The sequence below is a fragment of the Lolium perenne genome, chromosome 2, assembly GCF_019359855.2.
Source record: "Lolium perenne isolate Kyuss_39 chromosome 2, Kyuss_2.0, whole genome shotgun sequence".
Lineage (NCBI taxonomy): Eukaryota > Viridiplantae > Streptophyta > Magnoliopsida > Poales > Poaceae > Lolium > Lolium perenne.
In genome coordinates, this window is record NC_067245.2 from 70,872,739 (window position 1) to 70,888,471 (window position 15,733).

Below are 15,733 nucleotides of genomic sequence, written 5' to 3' on the forward strand. Positions count from 1 at the left end.
TCGTCTTCATCAACAACCGAACGTGTGACCGAGTACGGAGGTGCTGCCCGTTCGTGGCGCCGGAACCGATCGTGATCAAGATCTTCTACGCGCTTTTGCAAGCGGCAAGTGATCGTCTACCGCAGCAACAAGAGCCTCATCTTGTAGGCTTTGGAATCTCTTCAAGGGTGAGACTCGATACCCCCTCGTTGCTACCGTCTTCTAGATTGCATCTTGGCTTGGATTGCGTGTTCGCGGTAGGAAAATTTTTGTTTTCTATGCAACGTTATCCTACAAATACGGAACACGGTAACAAGATAGCATTGTCATACAATTGCATGGTTTTAAGTTCTAGGTCTTCTTGTTACTCCAAGTCCAACAGATGTGTTCTGGGCCGTTGTAACTGTCAACTCAACTACTTCTCCTTTTGATGTATTATTGTGTCACAAAATGTGGGTGATGCAAGCACATGTATTACTGAAGGAACACTTCTTTTCTAATTAGTCCAGATAACACTTTGATATTCATGAATATCCGGAGACAATCCTGGATCGTAGTCTTCTGTGTCAAACATACAAAAGGGGCTTAGCAAATCTTCAATAATGGCTGGGGTAAAAAACTCCGTCGGCAGGCCAGTGGTGCGAATGCTAATTTTTTTAGGCAGTGATTCCTTGACAGCTCCAAAAGAGGATGACCATGAAAACCAAGAAAAAGGATGCGTACAGAGGATGATATCGTTGCCAACTCCTAAAGTTTCTTGCAAAAGCTGAGGGAAAGGAGGGCCTATGGATCGTGCTATGAAGCCCTGAACACCAATAGATTGCACGTTTAGTTTAGCACTTACACGGTGCCGCTGACTGTAACCCTGCAACAATTTCTTGTACCGTCATATCAAGTTCTAATTGCTTGGGCCTTAGCAAGACAGATTAATGGCATTCTGCAATTCGAGACCCACAAACATCAACATCTCTTAGGAAGCATCACCCAACCCGACAGCTCTTGAAAAAAAAGAATGTGTCATCCGGTAGTTGATACTTTGGGGTGGGGTGAGGATATCATTTTATTTTGACTCTGATAGCAACACTGTGATAGCAACACAGTATGTCTGAATATGTTTTTTTTTACCATGCTTGAGAGCACTGCTGAATCATGTGAGAACATGCTAGTAACTATAATGGCGATAAATTTAGGGAATATGGTTCCTCTCTAAACCCAACATGCACAGCTGATGCAATCAAGCCTCTTTGAAGAAAGGCAATCATCATCGACAATATGAACAACACAACAACGCAGCAAGATGCGCTCAATGGCCTTGATCGTCCCAAGATGAAGCGGCGAAGCATGTATCTGTACCTCAACATAGATGTTCTCAACTTCATCATTTAGGTCATAATCTGCGGGGTTTCCACCGAAGTATCCTTCTGCATATTCATCTGTACAGTAACAAATTATGTCTGACCCAGCAAGGCGAAGCATCTTGCCCTCCTCTAGTACAACACATGCATAATCAGTTGGCATATGAGTATCCAATGTGAGAATGAATCTGTTGATGTCAACTTTAATTAGCTCAAATTCATAGTCGAGATGGAGGTATGATCAGAGCAAAGCTCTGAATCGTTCAACCACGAAAGCAACTCCATTCTCTGTCACGAACATGTAAGTTTCCATGGTCTTCTTTACTCTTCTAGTTTTATGGCCCTTTCTACTGAGAAAACAGACAGGTTCAACTGTATGTTTAACATAACAGTTACAGCAAAAAAATCATCTGCAAATAGAAGGATGGAATCGATAGATGAGAACACCATGTATCATGCCATAATATTTGGATAAATAAACATGAGAAGTGACAATCTAGCAGGTCAATAGAACAGGTCCTACCAGAGGGTATGTTGAACCCTATATCCATGACGCGGTGAAGATCTAGGTGAGTGGAGCAGAAACCAAAGCTTCATAGACCTAGAACATGTCACCGAAAAAATAATTCAGGGCTTCTCAGCAGTTATTCGAAAGGTGAAATTTAAGAGACCTAAAATATCTCGGGACATACCAAGGTGGCCAAAGTTGATGGCGAAAGGGAGATTTGGGGATGGAACGGAAGCACCGCGTCGCCGTCGAGATCGCCGCGTCGCCGACACACTCTTCGGCTGATCTTTGTCTCTGGCTCGGCACCTTATATTAGCCTCGTCGCTGGTACAAACAAGATAGGTTATAAATGAAAAATCAAACAAAGAAGGAAAGAAAAAGCAAACGACCGGTCAGCTCGGCACCTTCCCTATAGCGAAATCCTACCCAACGCACAGAACACACGCGCATGCTCTCATTTATGGAGAAGGAGACAAGTCAGAGACTACAGAAAATAAATGGAAAAGAAAAGGAAAAGAAAAGGAAATCCATAGCCTCAGCTTTGCCTCAGCTTCGTCGCCGCTCAGCCTCAGCTTCGTCGCTGACGGCGCGCCTCCGCCGATTCGACCACAACTCCAACTCGCCCTCTGACTCGCTCGCACGTCCGCATCGCGCCTCCGTCAGGCGTCTGGGCCGTGGCGGCAACTGAGGCCGGCCCGCCGCGTGCGCCCTGCCGCCATCCGCGTCGTGGCGGCGACTGCGGCCGGGCCGCCGCGCGCGCCTTCGCTCCCACAGCGAATCGACCGCACAGCCAGGCACCACTTCGTCGAGCTCCGCCCAGCTCATCCCGTCGGCAGCTCGCCGATGGATGTTCCGCTCATCGCCGCAATCGGCCAGGTGGGGGCATGTCGGCTTGCTCCGCCCAGCTCCGGTGACCCCAGCTAGCACGTTGCTCCGAGGCCCCTCATTGATCCCCGTGGAGGCGGTGAGCGTGCTGAAGCTAAAGCTGGAGGAGGACATCGACTGCGTCATGAACCCTATCCTCTTCGGCTCTCCTTCGTTCCCGTCGGCGGAGCCAGAGGCTCAGACCTGGTCTTCCCCGAATCCACAGCTGCGAGCCTCCTCGAGCGGCCCAAGTACGGCACGCTCCCGGATTTGATGGTCGACGCCCTTCCCCACCTCACCCGCGACTGGTCACTGGTATTTTGTCGTGCCCCACACTGCTCGATTCGGGTCTGTCCAATATTTATTTCTGGGTTATAAAATTTACAAGATCAATTTTCGTTTGTAGGCTATAGCTGTTGAGGAGTTGGAGAGGACAGAATTATATGGAGAGAAATTGCATATATTCAGAAAAGCCTTCCTGTTCTATAACATAGGTGAATCCTTTCTTTCATATAGATTCCCAGTTTTTTACTTAGACATTACATAAGTGTGCAACGAATGTTTATATATATGCTTAGACATGATAAAATTATGTAATGGACAGTCTATGTACAGAAAAGAAATTTAATTCTCAATTCTCAATTGTATTTTTTTGCTCACTTAGTCTGATCTCTTCCTCTCTTAGCTTTTTTCTCTACCGGATTATTTATCTGTGTTTGACAAATTCCCTTTTTTTTGTTGGCTCTGCGGCATGCTTTATACTTCCTCCATATAGCCATCGGTGTTTTCTTTGCTGGATGGATAGTAAGATGAGGCTGTAGCAACTTATAGAAATCAATAAACAGTACCCTTGTGTTACATATTTGACCACCTGTGCTATAATTACAGAGGTTTCATGTTGCATTTTGACTGGGGAAAGGGTGAAGCAGTGATAAGATGAAAGTATGTCCAATTCTTGCTAAACCAAGACATGAGTTTCTTTGATACCTATGGAAACAATGGTGATATTGTCTATATGAAGATAGCCAAGAGTTAAAAATTGCAAGATAATCATGTTGATCATACTAATTCACTTACTCCAAGTACGCGAAATTTCCCCTAAATAGGGCATGATTATTATATTTTCAGAGGTTAGTATGCAAGGAAATTAGTTAATTAGCATGTAATAAGCTCACATCGTACAACCCCAGTACTATAGCTGAAACTGAAGCTACCACGTCCTACTGGCTGGTCTCAAAATAGTACTATATTCTACCATTATTGAACTCTTCATCCTTCAACACACATGCCAAGAAAATAAGATAGCAATGGTAGCTAAATGAGTTTGTAACTTGATCCATATAGCATAAATCTGAGGTTCTTTTCTTTCCCCTTTCTTTTCTGAAAAAGAAGAGTCCATTTAGTCAGAGAATCAATTATTTGTGCCCTTTGACAAAAATTTACCTAGGTTGCTTGAGGATGACCAAATTTATTTGGGGACAATGATCTACCAATTTATCCTTCTAGCTTGCCTACCCTGGTTCTACCTTTGCTCTCCTCCTCTAATCCGGCTACTGTCCATGGGAGCTATTTCACGTCCCGGATGAAATTTAGCATCCTAGCTTTCAGCACAAATATGCAGAAACATTCTCAAATTCCTAGAGAAGGAATAGGTAGGACATGGGAATTGATTTATGTTATCATCAGAACAGACTCCCATTTCTAATGAAAAAAAGTACAAAAACAGATTGTTCTTAATTCATTGTTATAGATATCTCCATGATGTTGTACCAACAACCTAGGATGTGCACTGAATCCACCTTCTGTATTTGGAGCGAAAAAATGATCTTATTCCTCGCCAAAGAAATAGCCCATATCTAATTGCAAAAGGAGACGCATCACTTGGCTATGGTAAGCTAGACTACTCTTTTTATGGCATCAGGAAACCATCTATGTTTAAACAGCTGGTGACCAGTTGAAGGGATCAATATATGTGATAGGAAGATAAATCCCGGAAGAGATGGTAATGTCTATATTCTTATCCCATTGTGAAACCAGGCCATCAAGCAAAATGCAATAAAAAAGCAAAGGTCTGGGCAGTAGGCGTTGAACTAAGATGAGGCACATCTTATCTTATAATAAAAATGTCAGGTTTATGTGAAATAGGAACCACTGTATAGATAAGAGTGAAACTCATTTAACGGATCATACAATTTTTAGAAATCATTCATCGCTAGAAATATTCAGGCTAACAGAAAATGCAACATATTATGTTCAGCTCGTCTAGCAAATAGAGAGCTTAAATATCATATTTATTTGTTCGGTCTATAAATTGATTCCTTGTAACAACAGGGAAAGACATGATGTTTTATTGTGCTTAGGACATGCATAACATGGAAGTTCTTCCTTTTTAGTTAGATTAGGACATGCAGATGATACACTAACAATGAAATTGCAGGTGTTTCAGCAAATGCATGTCAACCCTATTTTAGTCACTCGGAAAAGCACAATGAATCTTTTCCATGAAAGTAGGTATGTTTATGATCCACTCTTATATCCAACCATGGAAGTTCATTTGTCCTATGCATGCTGGTTGAACTGGTATCTACTTTGTACACTGGATCCTTGATGCTCAGTTTTGATTTGTCATTGAATTTTCTTGACGCTTAAACGGTGCCACTCGTTTGTTTAATTATTACTGCAGATTCAAAGGCTATTCTAACAAGTGGGATTACGTACCTTCACTAAACCTGATGATCCCAACAGAGGCCATAAACCTGATGAGAAATACTCCCTGATCACACACAAGATATTAAAACAGGTTAGATCTGAAAGCATGAAACAGAACCGGGAATTTAAAAGCATGATATGTGTGAACTTCAAATGTGTGTTCATGAAAAGAATGAAATAGATCTAGATATGATAATTAGGGGAAAGAAAAAGATGTGCTACCAAACATAGTAGTCTGAATTGCAGCCTTTTGATATGATCGAGTCTGAATTCAGTGTTACCTGTACTGTAGTCTTTGTGCGGATGTACTCCTCTACCGGAGTTGCAGCCAAACCTGAAATCCACACGGAGCCATAATAGAACAGAGCAACAAGAATTCCAGGAGATCTCTAGAGGAAAAATATTTTTAGGTACCCTTTATATGTTTGCACCATTAATCGCCCAGCCATGCTTCAAGAGATTCTCTGATCACAGTTTGGTGCGAGATCTATAGATTTCAAGATTTTACCTTTCATGTAATTTTATTTCCTTTATGATGCCCTCGAATTATGGGCGGTGATGGTGATGGAATGTAATCTCTGTATTTCTTGCGTGTATGGTGCAGTGATGGTGGACAACATTTATTTCCTTTCCTGTAATTTTATTTCCTTTGCCTGAAACTGGTTCTTGTTGCCTGATTGTTGTTGCATGATGGTCGTCCTGTAATGGTGGGCAACATTTATGGCGCGCTGATGCATTGCTTGATGGTGTGGTGGGAGGGCAAAAATGTCTTATTGAAAATATGGTTGACGAAACCTCCTATCGGAGGAAACAGAACACGTTAGTCCTTTTTATATAGTAGAGATAGAGAAAATCGTGTTTACCGTTGACTTCAAGGCTGTGGAGCATGTGGACGATCCGGGGCTTCTCCCAATTCTGCCATGGAGAACGGGATCGGATCATCACAGTATCTTTTCTCCAGAATACTATACTGTATTCACATCTGTTCAGATCCATAAATCAAGTCTGAAGCTAAACTGGCTGCTCACAAATTTCAGTCTTAATTGAGACAACCAAGCAACTCTCCAGAGTGAAGTGCAGATTTGAGTTTCAGTGAGTTATCCGGGTATTTTTTTTTAGTCCATGTATGTATAGTCTTCATGTTTCCTTCGAAAACTCTTATTCGTGCATTTGTATTCAACTCTAGTCTCCCCCATGTTGCTTGCCTGAAATTGTCCGACATCTTCATCTGTTGCAGCTTCAGGATTCAGGAGCCCGTGGTTATTATGGCCTCAACTGTGCAGTTTCTTGCTGTGATCCTGCTACATATGTGCATCGCGTCCTACTCCATACACTTCGATCCAGTATACATAAGCGAGAAAGAGCACGACTACCTCCGCTTCGCCGATGTCAGGCGCCATTGCCAGTCAGTGCTCTCTTCGGCCACCGGGCTACCCTACGACACCAACCGCCCTGACCGCCTGAGGCGCCAACTATCTTTCGAGAAGGGAGACTGGCGCCAGGACGCCGGCAAAGCGCCTCTGGTGCCATTCTATGCTGGCGATGCATCGAGCAAGGACGCTCTCCGGTTGCCTGACCCCCTGTCGCTCGCTGCATTCGTGGTCACGCATGTGGACGGCGGCGAGGAGCACCGTGCAAGGGCAGCCGTCAATGTCAGCGGCGTGCTCGTCCTTACCGTCAACCAGAAGAGCGTCGTGCCGGATTTCGGCCCCGACATGTTCGCAGCATCGCCGGAGTTCAACCTTTCTGCTGGTAGCATCAGGCTCAAGATCATATTTGAAGGCGTGTACACAGAGAGGGCGAAGGGCAGTGGCGAAGACCACGCCGAGCGCGTGCTCTGCATGGTCGGGAGTGCTGTTCTGCCGAAGCGCAGCGCCGACAGCGTTGACCCGTGGGGCTGGGCCAAGAACTCCGGCGGCTGGAGCAGCTTCCAGCCACCGGTAACTGCCGACAACAACATATTGCTCGTGCTACGGTACCCGGAGAAGCTGACACTGACAACCCGAGAGGTTCTCGGACAGATGGGGAGCACGAGCTCCCCGTCGGACGCCTCCTACTTCGACACCGTGCAGCTCAGGTCAGGGCTCATCTCGTCCGGCGCGTACAATTTTCGTCCGGAAGAGCTCCCCGCCGGCGTGGGTGACGCGCTCCCTTGGAGTGATGCGGACAATGGTGCGTCCAACCGTGTAAGGGATGTGTACAAAGGCAGCTACCCATGCCCAGTCCTTAGCCGGTACGGTCGTCATGGACAAGTCATCACTATGCTCCCCGGCTGGCACTGCAACTCCACGACTGGCGCGTCGTGCCATGGCATCGGGCCGTTCGAGATGGGCCGAGAAGCAGACGCAGACGTGTCCTCCGGGGTTCGCATCATATTGCAGGACCTCCAATGCCAGGAGCAGCAGGGGTACAACATGGCCGGCGCGGCTGGCACCGCCATGGTATCGATGGTGCTCCGTGCCCTGTACCCATGGGAGGACCGGGACACGGCAATGTGGCGGACGGGGCTGAGCGGGAAGACGCTGTCGGCGGAGGGTGTGTGGAACGCATCAACAGGGCAGGCCTGCATGGTGGCTTGCCGTGGCGCGGGCAGGACGGCGTGCGTCTTCCGGGTGTGCCTCTTCTTCCCGACGACGCTGTCAATCACCCGCATGGACACTATGTTGGGACTGATATACGGCGTGGATGCTGCAGGCCGAGTGGCACAACCGCCCCTTCTGTCGTTCCGGCAGAGCATAGGCCCGCCGCGTCTCTGGGGCGACTACACCCACGACGGCAAACCGCTGGTGCCGTACAAGTACAACTACACAAAGGTCCAGCAGGCCGTCGAGCTGCGCAACAGGAGTGGATCGCCGTTCGACTGGCGCAAGATCATTCCACAGTCTCTGCCCCTGAGCTATCCCAGGATAGATGACGCCAGCGATGAGATGAGGAGCCTGTCCACCCTCGCCGACAGGCTCATTCTCATTTTCTCGACCGTGCCCGGATTGTTCCGACACGAATGGATTGAGCGGCCGTTCCTTTTCTTGGAAGTCATCTCTCTCCAGCAGATCATTGATCGCTATACCTATAGGCCGCAGCGGCACTCGGAAAAAGAAGCTAGCTCTGAGGGGCACCGGTTACTCAACGTGTCGGCCGAGCTAACCATTTCTCAGCACCAATGGCCTCAAAACTCAGTAATGTCTCTGGAAGGCGTGTACGATCCAGAGGACGGCCGGATGCACTTGATCGGCTGCCGGGATGTCCGGCCGCCGCGGGAAAACTCTTCCGCAAGCAGGGAGCTCCAACTGGAAGATGGAATGGACTGCTCCATCGAGGTGAAGGTCGAGTACCCATCCACGACGATGCACAAGTTTTTGATGTCGACGGCGAAGGTTGAGATAGTAAGCATGAGGACGGCCGCCGACCCGCTGCATTTCGACGCGGTGAAGGTCAGGGCTCGACCTTACAACTACCTGCAGGAGCTGCCCGGTGGGTTCTTTCATGGCGTCGCCAATGGCGCGCTCTGCATCGTGCTGCTGTCGGCCACCGTCGCTGCCGTACTGAGCCAGCTGCGCTACCTCAGGTCACACGACCACGTGGCGCCCTACATCTCCCTGGTGATGCTGGGCGTCCAGGCTCTCGGGTACTGGATGCCGCTGGTCACCGGCGGCGAGGCGATCCTGGCGAGGGTCACCCTGCGCTGGTCCGGCGAAGGAGCGATGGCGCCGTCTTCCAGTAGCAGCGTTCCCTACTACATGTTCGACAACGGACGGCTGTGCGAGTCCATCGACCGGGCGGTGAAGCTCCTCAGCCTGTGCGCGTTCTGTCTGACGCTGCGCCTCGGGCAGAAGGTGTGGCGGTCGAGGGCGCGCATGGTGGCGCGGTCGCCGCCGCTGGACCTGGCGCGCGTGCCGAGCGACGGAAAGGTGTTGGTCTACGTCTACGGCGTCCACCTGGCCATCTTCATGCTCATCCTGGCGCTGAACAGGGAGGCGGTGACCGTGGAGCAGCAGGTGGCGCTGATGCAGGACCTGTTCCTGCTCCCGCAGGTGATCGGCAACGCCGTGTGGCGCGTCAACTGCATGCCGCTGGAGGGGAGCTTCTACGTCGGCGTCACCGCTGTGCGCCTGCTGCCGCACGTGGTCGGGCCTGCACGCTACTCGGGCGAGCCGGAGGTGGTGGACGGCGCCAGCGGAGGGCGTTTCTTCGCCAAGGCCGGCGATGTGGTGATACCGCTCGCGGCCGTGATGCTGGCGCTGGTGGTGCACGCCCAGCAGCGTTGGAATTATGCCATTGTTGGTAGGATTGGCATACCGGAGAACAGGAAGCTTCAGCACATCTTCTAAATCCCTGTTTGAGAGCAAGCTGCAAAAAAAAATTCTCTCGTGTTTCATTCTGCTAAATCCCAGCATCTCTTAGCCTCACTAGATGGCCCGTTGCGCTACTGGCGCAGTGGGTGAAATCAGGACAATACTCAAGCCATAAGGTATGTTAAATGCAAGTCGTAGACTGTTCTTTACCTATTGCACACATGATGTTGATAAATAAACTGGATTGAGATCAAACACCATTACATATATAAAGTTCAAATAGTACAATGTTGGAGCATTCATTAACCAGTTCATAAAGAATTTTCATGAGATTTTGTGAATACAATGAAACATTAAGTATGCAGATAGAAATGATGATCGAGATATCTTGATTGTAAGAGAAAAGCAACAATAATTTCTGTCCCACAACTAAGAAGCCTTTTATTCTCACAATAATATGGCACTCAAAGAAGCATGTACCTGCAGTAATCCTTACAAGTGTTTTGAGTGGCTACATATTAGTATTAAACTACCTATCGTTCTTGGAAACCTCGTCAGTTGGGGATCACTTCTGACAATAATGGAGCCTCTGGTGATTTGGATACTAGGTTGGCAAATAGAGACGAGACAATTCAGATTCTCTGCCAACAATTGTTTCACATTTAAACAAGGATGAAGAACCAGGCGGGTCGCAACAGATCTGAGTGACAGTTTGCAGTCAGTGATTTGGTGTATCTGAAGTTACAACCACTTGTGCAACAATCAGTGGAGAAGCGTGTGTGTAACAAACTTGCTCTTCGGTACTTCAGCCCACACAAGATCTTGGCGTGTTTTGTGAGGTGGTGTACCAATTGGAGCTTCCATATTCGACCAAGATCCATGATGTGGTCCATGTATCCCTTTTGAAGAAGCATGTACCTCCAATTGAGATATCTACCGAAGACGATACATCAACACCACATTAAGACTATGTTACGTATGTCCAGCTGCAGCTGAGAGCTGAGGAATGGATGTCGAACTATCTGAAAACTATTCCCCTTGTTCTTCTGTTTTCCTAGCCTGGTGTTTCCTTCTCCCTGCGGAGCCCCCATTTCCTCTTTCAGATCCACTTTCCTGGTCGATCCAAGGCACACAGTTGGATTTATTTTGGTGAATTATTGATAGACAGATTGATCTTGCAAGCAAATCACATCTCATGAACTCGATACAAACGGCGGTAGAATTTTATCACAAATCAAATGTCCAGGATGTGGATATCCCTAAAAATGCATTGATGCTAGCTAGAAGGTGCTTGACAAGATGTCTATGACTTCAGCGAAAGGATGTGCCTTAATGCTATGGTATCGATGCGAGTCGGACGGGAGGTGCAGCGGGCGTGGCGGGCGCCAGGCCTTCCGCTGCGTCTACCACCGCTTCGTCGCCGTCTATGTCGTCGAGGGCTGGGGCGACCGCGGCTTTGGACGTGCAGCCGCGTTCTGCGCCTGGTCTCGCAGAGGTGCAGAAGGCGTGTGTGATAGCTGGGGTGGCGGGTCTCTCTGTGGAGGTGACGACCTCGACTTCGGATACACCCTCGTGTGTACAGCCGAACTCGGCTGTCGACTCTTCGCCGCCACTTGCTGTTGCGGCTTCCAATGGCGTTTCGCGGGCGCCGTTGGGTTCTACCGAGTTGGTAGGGGAGTCTACAGCACCGCCCTCTCCCCTATCATCTTCGGGGGCCCAGCCGCTTGCGTCTTCAGACCGAGGTCAAGGGGGGTCTACACCACCGTCTCCCTCCTTACCTCGGTCGTCGACGCTCCTAGTTTCTTCGGTGCAGTTACCCCCGCCTGGTCCAAAGCCTTCCCACCCGCTGCCTCCTCCTAGTCCTCAGCCCGTCTTGAGGAGGAGTGGGCGGTATGCGACGGCGGAAGACGGGGCTGGGGTGACGGATGAGGACATGTTGCAGAGGGCGATGCGTCGTCAGGCGGCTAAGAACCTTGACGCGGAAGGTACGAAGCTTCCCTCCACATCCTTTACTAAATTTTCTGATTCCAAGATATCTTCCACGCTGGGTAGTGTAGGTGTTTCTTTGGGTCACACTTCGGAGGAGATATCGATATCGGCTAATGTTTTAAGGCATTTGGAATATGACCGTTTGACGGTAATTCCGAAGGTCTCGACAGAAGCTGAGGTATCTTCTCCAGAGGAGGAGGAAGACGATGTCATCTCAGATGGTCGTCTTCTTTCTACTTTAGTAGGTGGTATTTCAGAGTTGGACTTAGAACAGTCGGGGCTAGAGTCATTTTATGACCTAAAAGCCTCTCGACGGTCTTCTAAGAAATCCGCTGAAAAGAAGAAGAAACATATGCCAAGTGTAGCTAAAAAATCTAAACCAGTTTCTAGATGAATGGCATGTTTAGGAATAGCAGAGGTCTTCGTGATTTGGCTAAGCACTCTCATATTGCTGATTGTTGTAGAGACTATAATTTAGATTTTATTGCTATTTCTGAGACTGGGAAGCGGGATTACTCTCAGAGTTTCTTAAACCGGTTATCCGGTGGATTGGACTTTGAATGGTTTTCTCGCCCACCCAGGGGTAGGTCCGGTGGTTTGCTCATTGGAGTACGATCTGATTCCATGGAAGTGTTAGCCAATTCTGATGGTGAATATCATATCAAACTCACTATTCGGAATAAGGCGGATAACTTCATTTGGAGTCTCGTTTCCGTTTATGGGGCGGCACAGGACAATTTTAAGGCCGACTTTTTACGTGAGCTTGTGAACCTTGCAAAGGATGATCCTAACCCTATTCTTATAGGGGGGGGATTTCAATTTGTTGAGGTTCCGCCATGAGAAAAGTAAAGGCCATTTTCCTGGTCATTGGCCTTTCTTGTTTAATGCTTGTCATTGACAGCTTAGATTTGAGAGAGGTTAAAATGACTGGCCGACAGTTTACGTGGGCTAACAGTTTACCTGACCCAACTTACGAGAAACTAGACCGCGTACTAATGGACACCGGTTGGGAGGATAAATTCCCACTGGTGTCGGTGCGTGCGTTAGAACGTATTGAAAAACTGTCGGATCATGCTCCTATTCTCTTAACTACTGGATTACCAAGACCGTTGTCGAAAAAACCATTTAAGTTTGAACTTGGATGGTTACAGCGGGAAGGGTTCCATGAGATGGTTAAGAATGTATGGGAAAGACCAGTATATGGCAGTAATCCGGTTATAAGGTGGAATAAAAAGATGCAAGCTCTTCGCAAACACCTTTCTGGATGGGCTAGTCATACAGCTGGTATTCTTAAGAAAGAGAAGCTTCGCTTATCGAATATCATTGACGAGCTTGAAGCGCTCGCTAAAGTGAGACCGTTGACGAGTATTGAACTGGAGTTGAAAATGCAGTCCAATAATCAGATAGCGAGTCTTCTTCGGGAGGAAGAGTTGAAATGGTACCAGCGTTCTAAAGCCCAGTTCATCTTGGAAGGAGATTCTAATACGAGATATTTTCATGGGATCGCCAATGGCCGTCACAGGAAAAAACGTATTCAATCTCTGGTACAAGATGAGGGTTTAATTGAAGGCCATGAACAACTCAAATCTTACATTACTAACTATTATAAGAATCTATTTGGTCCACCTGATGAGAGTTCTTTTACTCTCGATGAGAATCAAATAGATGATATACCCCAAGTGTCTCAGGAAGAGAACGCTATCTTATGACTCTCCTTACAATGAGGAGGAAGTTAATAAAGCGATTTTCCAAATGGAACACAACAAAGCTCCTGGTCCGGATGGTTTCCCTGTTGAATTTTATCAGATTTTCTGGGATACCATTAAAGGCGACCTTCTAGAAATGTTCAGTGCTTTGCATGATGGACAACTAGAATTATTCCGTCTAAATTTTGGTGAGATTATCTTGTTACCTAAAGTTAAAGAGGCAGAAAGGATCCAACAGTTTAGACCCATTTGTCTCTTAAACGTAAGTTTCAAGATATTCACGAAAGTGGCCACCATTAGACTGAATTCTGTGGCTGAGCATGTGGTAAGGCCATCGCAGACTGCTTTCATGCAAGGACGCAATATCCTAGATGGGGTTGTAGTTCTACATGAGACGGTCCATGAGCTACATACCAAAAAGTTGGATGGGGTAATTTTAAAATTAGATTTTGAGAAGGCCTATGATAAAGTTAATTGGTCTTTTCTTCATCAGACGCTCCGGATGAAAGGTTTTTCACCGGAGTGGAGGTCGTTGATCAACAATTTTGTGCATGGAGGAAGTGTTGCCATTCGTGTCAATGATGACACGGGACGCTTTTTCCAGACGCGAAAAGGTTTACGCCAAGGCGATCCTCTATCACCACTTTTATTCAATATTGTGGTGGATATGCTCGCTATTCTGATCGAAAGAGCTAAAATGGACGGCCAAATTGAAGGACTGATCCCACATTTGGTGGATGGGGGTTTATCAATCCTTCAATACGCCGATGATACAATTTTATTTATGGAACATGATCTTGATAAAGCTCGAAATCTTAAGCTGATTCTGGCGGCATTCGAGCATTTATCAGGGCTCAAGATTAACTTCCATAAAAGCGAATTGTTCTGTTTTGGTAATGCTCAGGACTCAGTTGCTGACTATTCGGAACTGTTTGGTTGTGGGCAAGGACAGTTTCCTATCAACTATCTGGGTATTCCGATTCATCATCGGAGATTGACGATAGCTGAATGGAAACTAGTCGAAGAAAGACTTCAGAAGAGACTTAGTAGTTGGAAAGGTAAATTGCTATCTCTTGGAGGAAGATTGGTTCTCATTAATTCTGTACTCACCAATATGGTGTTGTATATGATTTCCTTCTTCATCCTGCCAAAAGGTGTCTTACACAAACTCGATTATTATAGATCGAGATTCTTTTGGCAAGGGGATAGTGAGAAAAAGAAGTATCGACTGGTCAAATGGTCTGTTGTATGCCGACCCAAAGATTTGGGTGGGTTAGGAGTTCATGACCTTGAGGCCAAGAACTCAGCCTTATTGGGGAAGTGGCTTTTCAAACTGCTGACCGAGAATGGCGTATGGCAAACCTTGGTTAGAAGGAAGTACATTGGAGAGAAAGCGTTATCCCAGATCCTTTGGAAACCGGGAGACTCACACTTTTGGGCTGGCCTAATGGCCACGAAGAATTTTTTCTTCAAATTTGGTACTTTCATTATAAAGGATGGATCGCAGATAAGGTTTTGGGAGGATACATGGCTTAGGGAATAGGCCCCTCTCAGAACAATATCCAGCAATCTTCAGCATTGTTCGTCGCAAAAGTGATACCATTGCTTCTGTAATGGCAACCTCACCTCCGAATGTGACGTTTAGACGAGATTTAGTCGGTCCGAGACTTATTGCATGGAACAACTTACTGCTGCGTTTGGCATCCGTTCAGCTGTCGGAAGGGCATGATGAGTTTCGTTGGAACTTACAGTCCAATGGGAAATTCTCTATAAGTTCGTTATACAATGCAATCCTTCAACCAGATGTACCAGTTGATAAGAACAAGAAGATTTGGAAGATGAAGATACCGCTAAAAATTAAGATTTTTGGCTGGTATTTGCGTCGTGGAGTAATCCTAACCAAAGACAATCTCTGAAACGAAATTGGCATGGGAATTCGCAGTGTGCTTTTTGTCAACAAGATGAGACAATTAAGCATTTGTTCTTCCAATGCCGCTTTGCCAGGTCTATATGGTCATGCATCCAAATAGCTTCAGATCTGTATCCTCCAACTAGCGTGGCCAATATCTTTGGTAATTGGCTACACGGCATCGATCACAGATTTAGAACGTTTATTAGGGTGGGGGCGTTTGCCATGATATGGTCGCTATGGCTAAGTAGAAATGACAAAGTTTTTAATAACAAAGATTGTTCTCTTATGCAGGTTATTTACAGATGTACAGCTACTCTCCGTTCGTGGTCTGCACTTCAGAAGGTGCAGAACCGAGACCTATTTACGGAGGTCTGTACACGGTTGGAGGATACGGCGAGGGATACTTTTTCCCTACATGG

The 15,733-nt window shown here is 47.0% G+C and overlaps 1 protein-coding gene and 1 long non-coding RNA gene across 2 annotated transcripts; both read left to right on the forward strand.

The window, feature by feature from the left end:
- Positions 1-2,311: 2,311 nt before the first annotated feature.
- On the forward strand, positions 2,312-6,062 carry LOC127332900 (uncharacterized). Its single transcript, XR_007870759.2, has 5 exons — positions 2,312-3,021; positions 3,113-3,200; positions 5,144-5,217; positions 5,390-5,506; positions 5,708-6,062. It is a non-coding gene; the product is annotated as an uncharacterized lncRNA (long non-coding RNA).
- A 229-nt stretch (positions 6,063-6,291) lies between these two features.
- Positions 6,292-9,995, forward strand: LOC127332899 (uncharacterized). Its single transcript, XM_051359231.2, has 2 exons — positions 6,292-6,520; positions 6,653-9,995. The coding sequence occupies exon 2, from the start codon at positions 6,681-6,683 to the stop codon at positions 9,741-9,743; it is 3,063 nt and encodes a 1,020-aa protein (XP_051215191.1). The 5' UTR covers positions 6,292-6,520; positions 6,653-6,680; the 3' UTR covers positions 9,744-9,995.
- Positions 9,996-15,733: the final 5,738 nt, after the last annotated feature.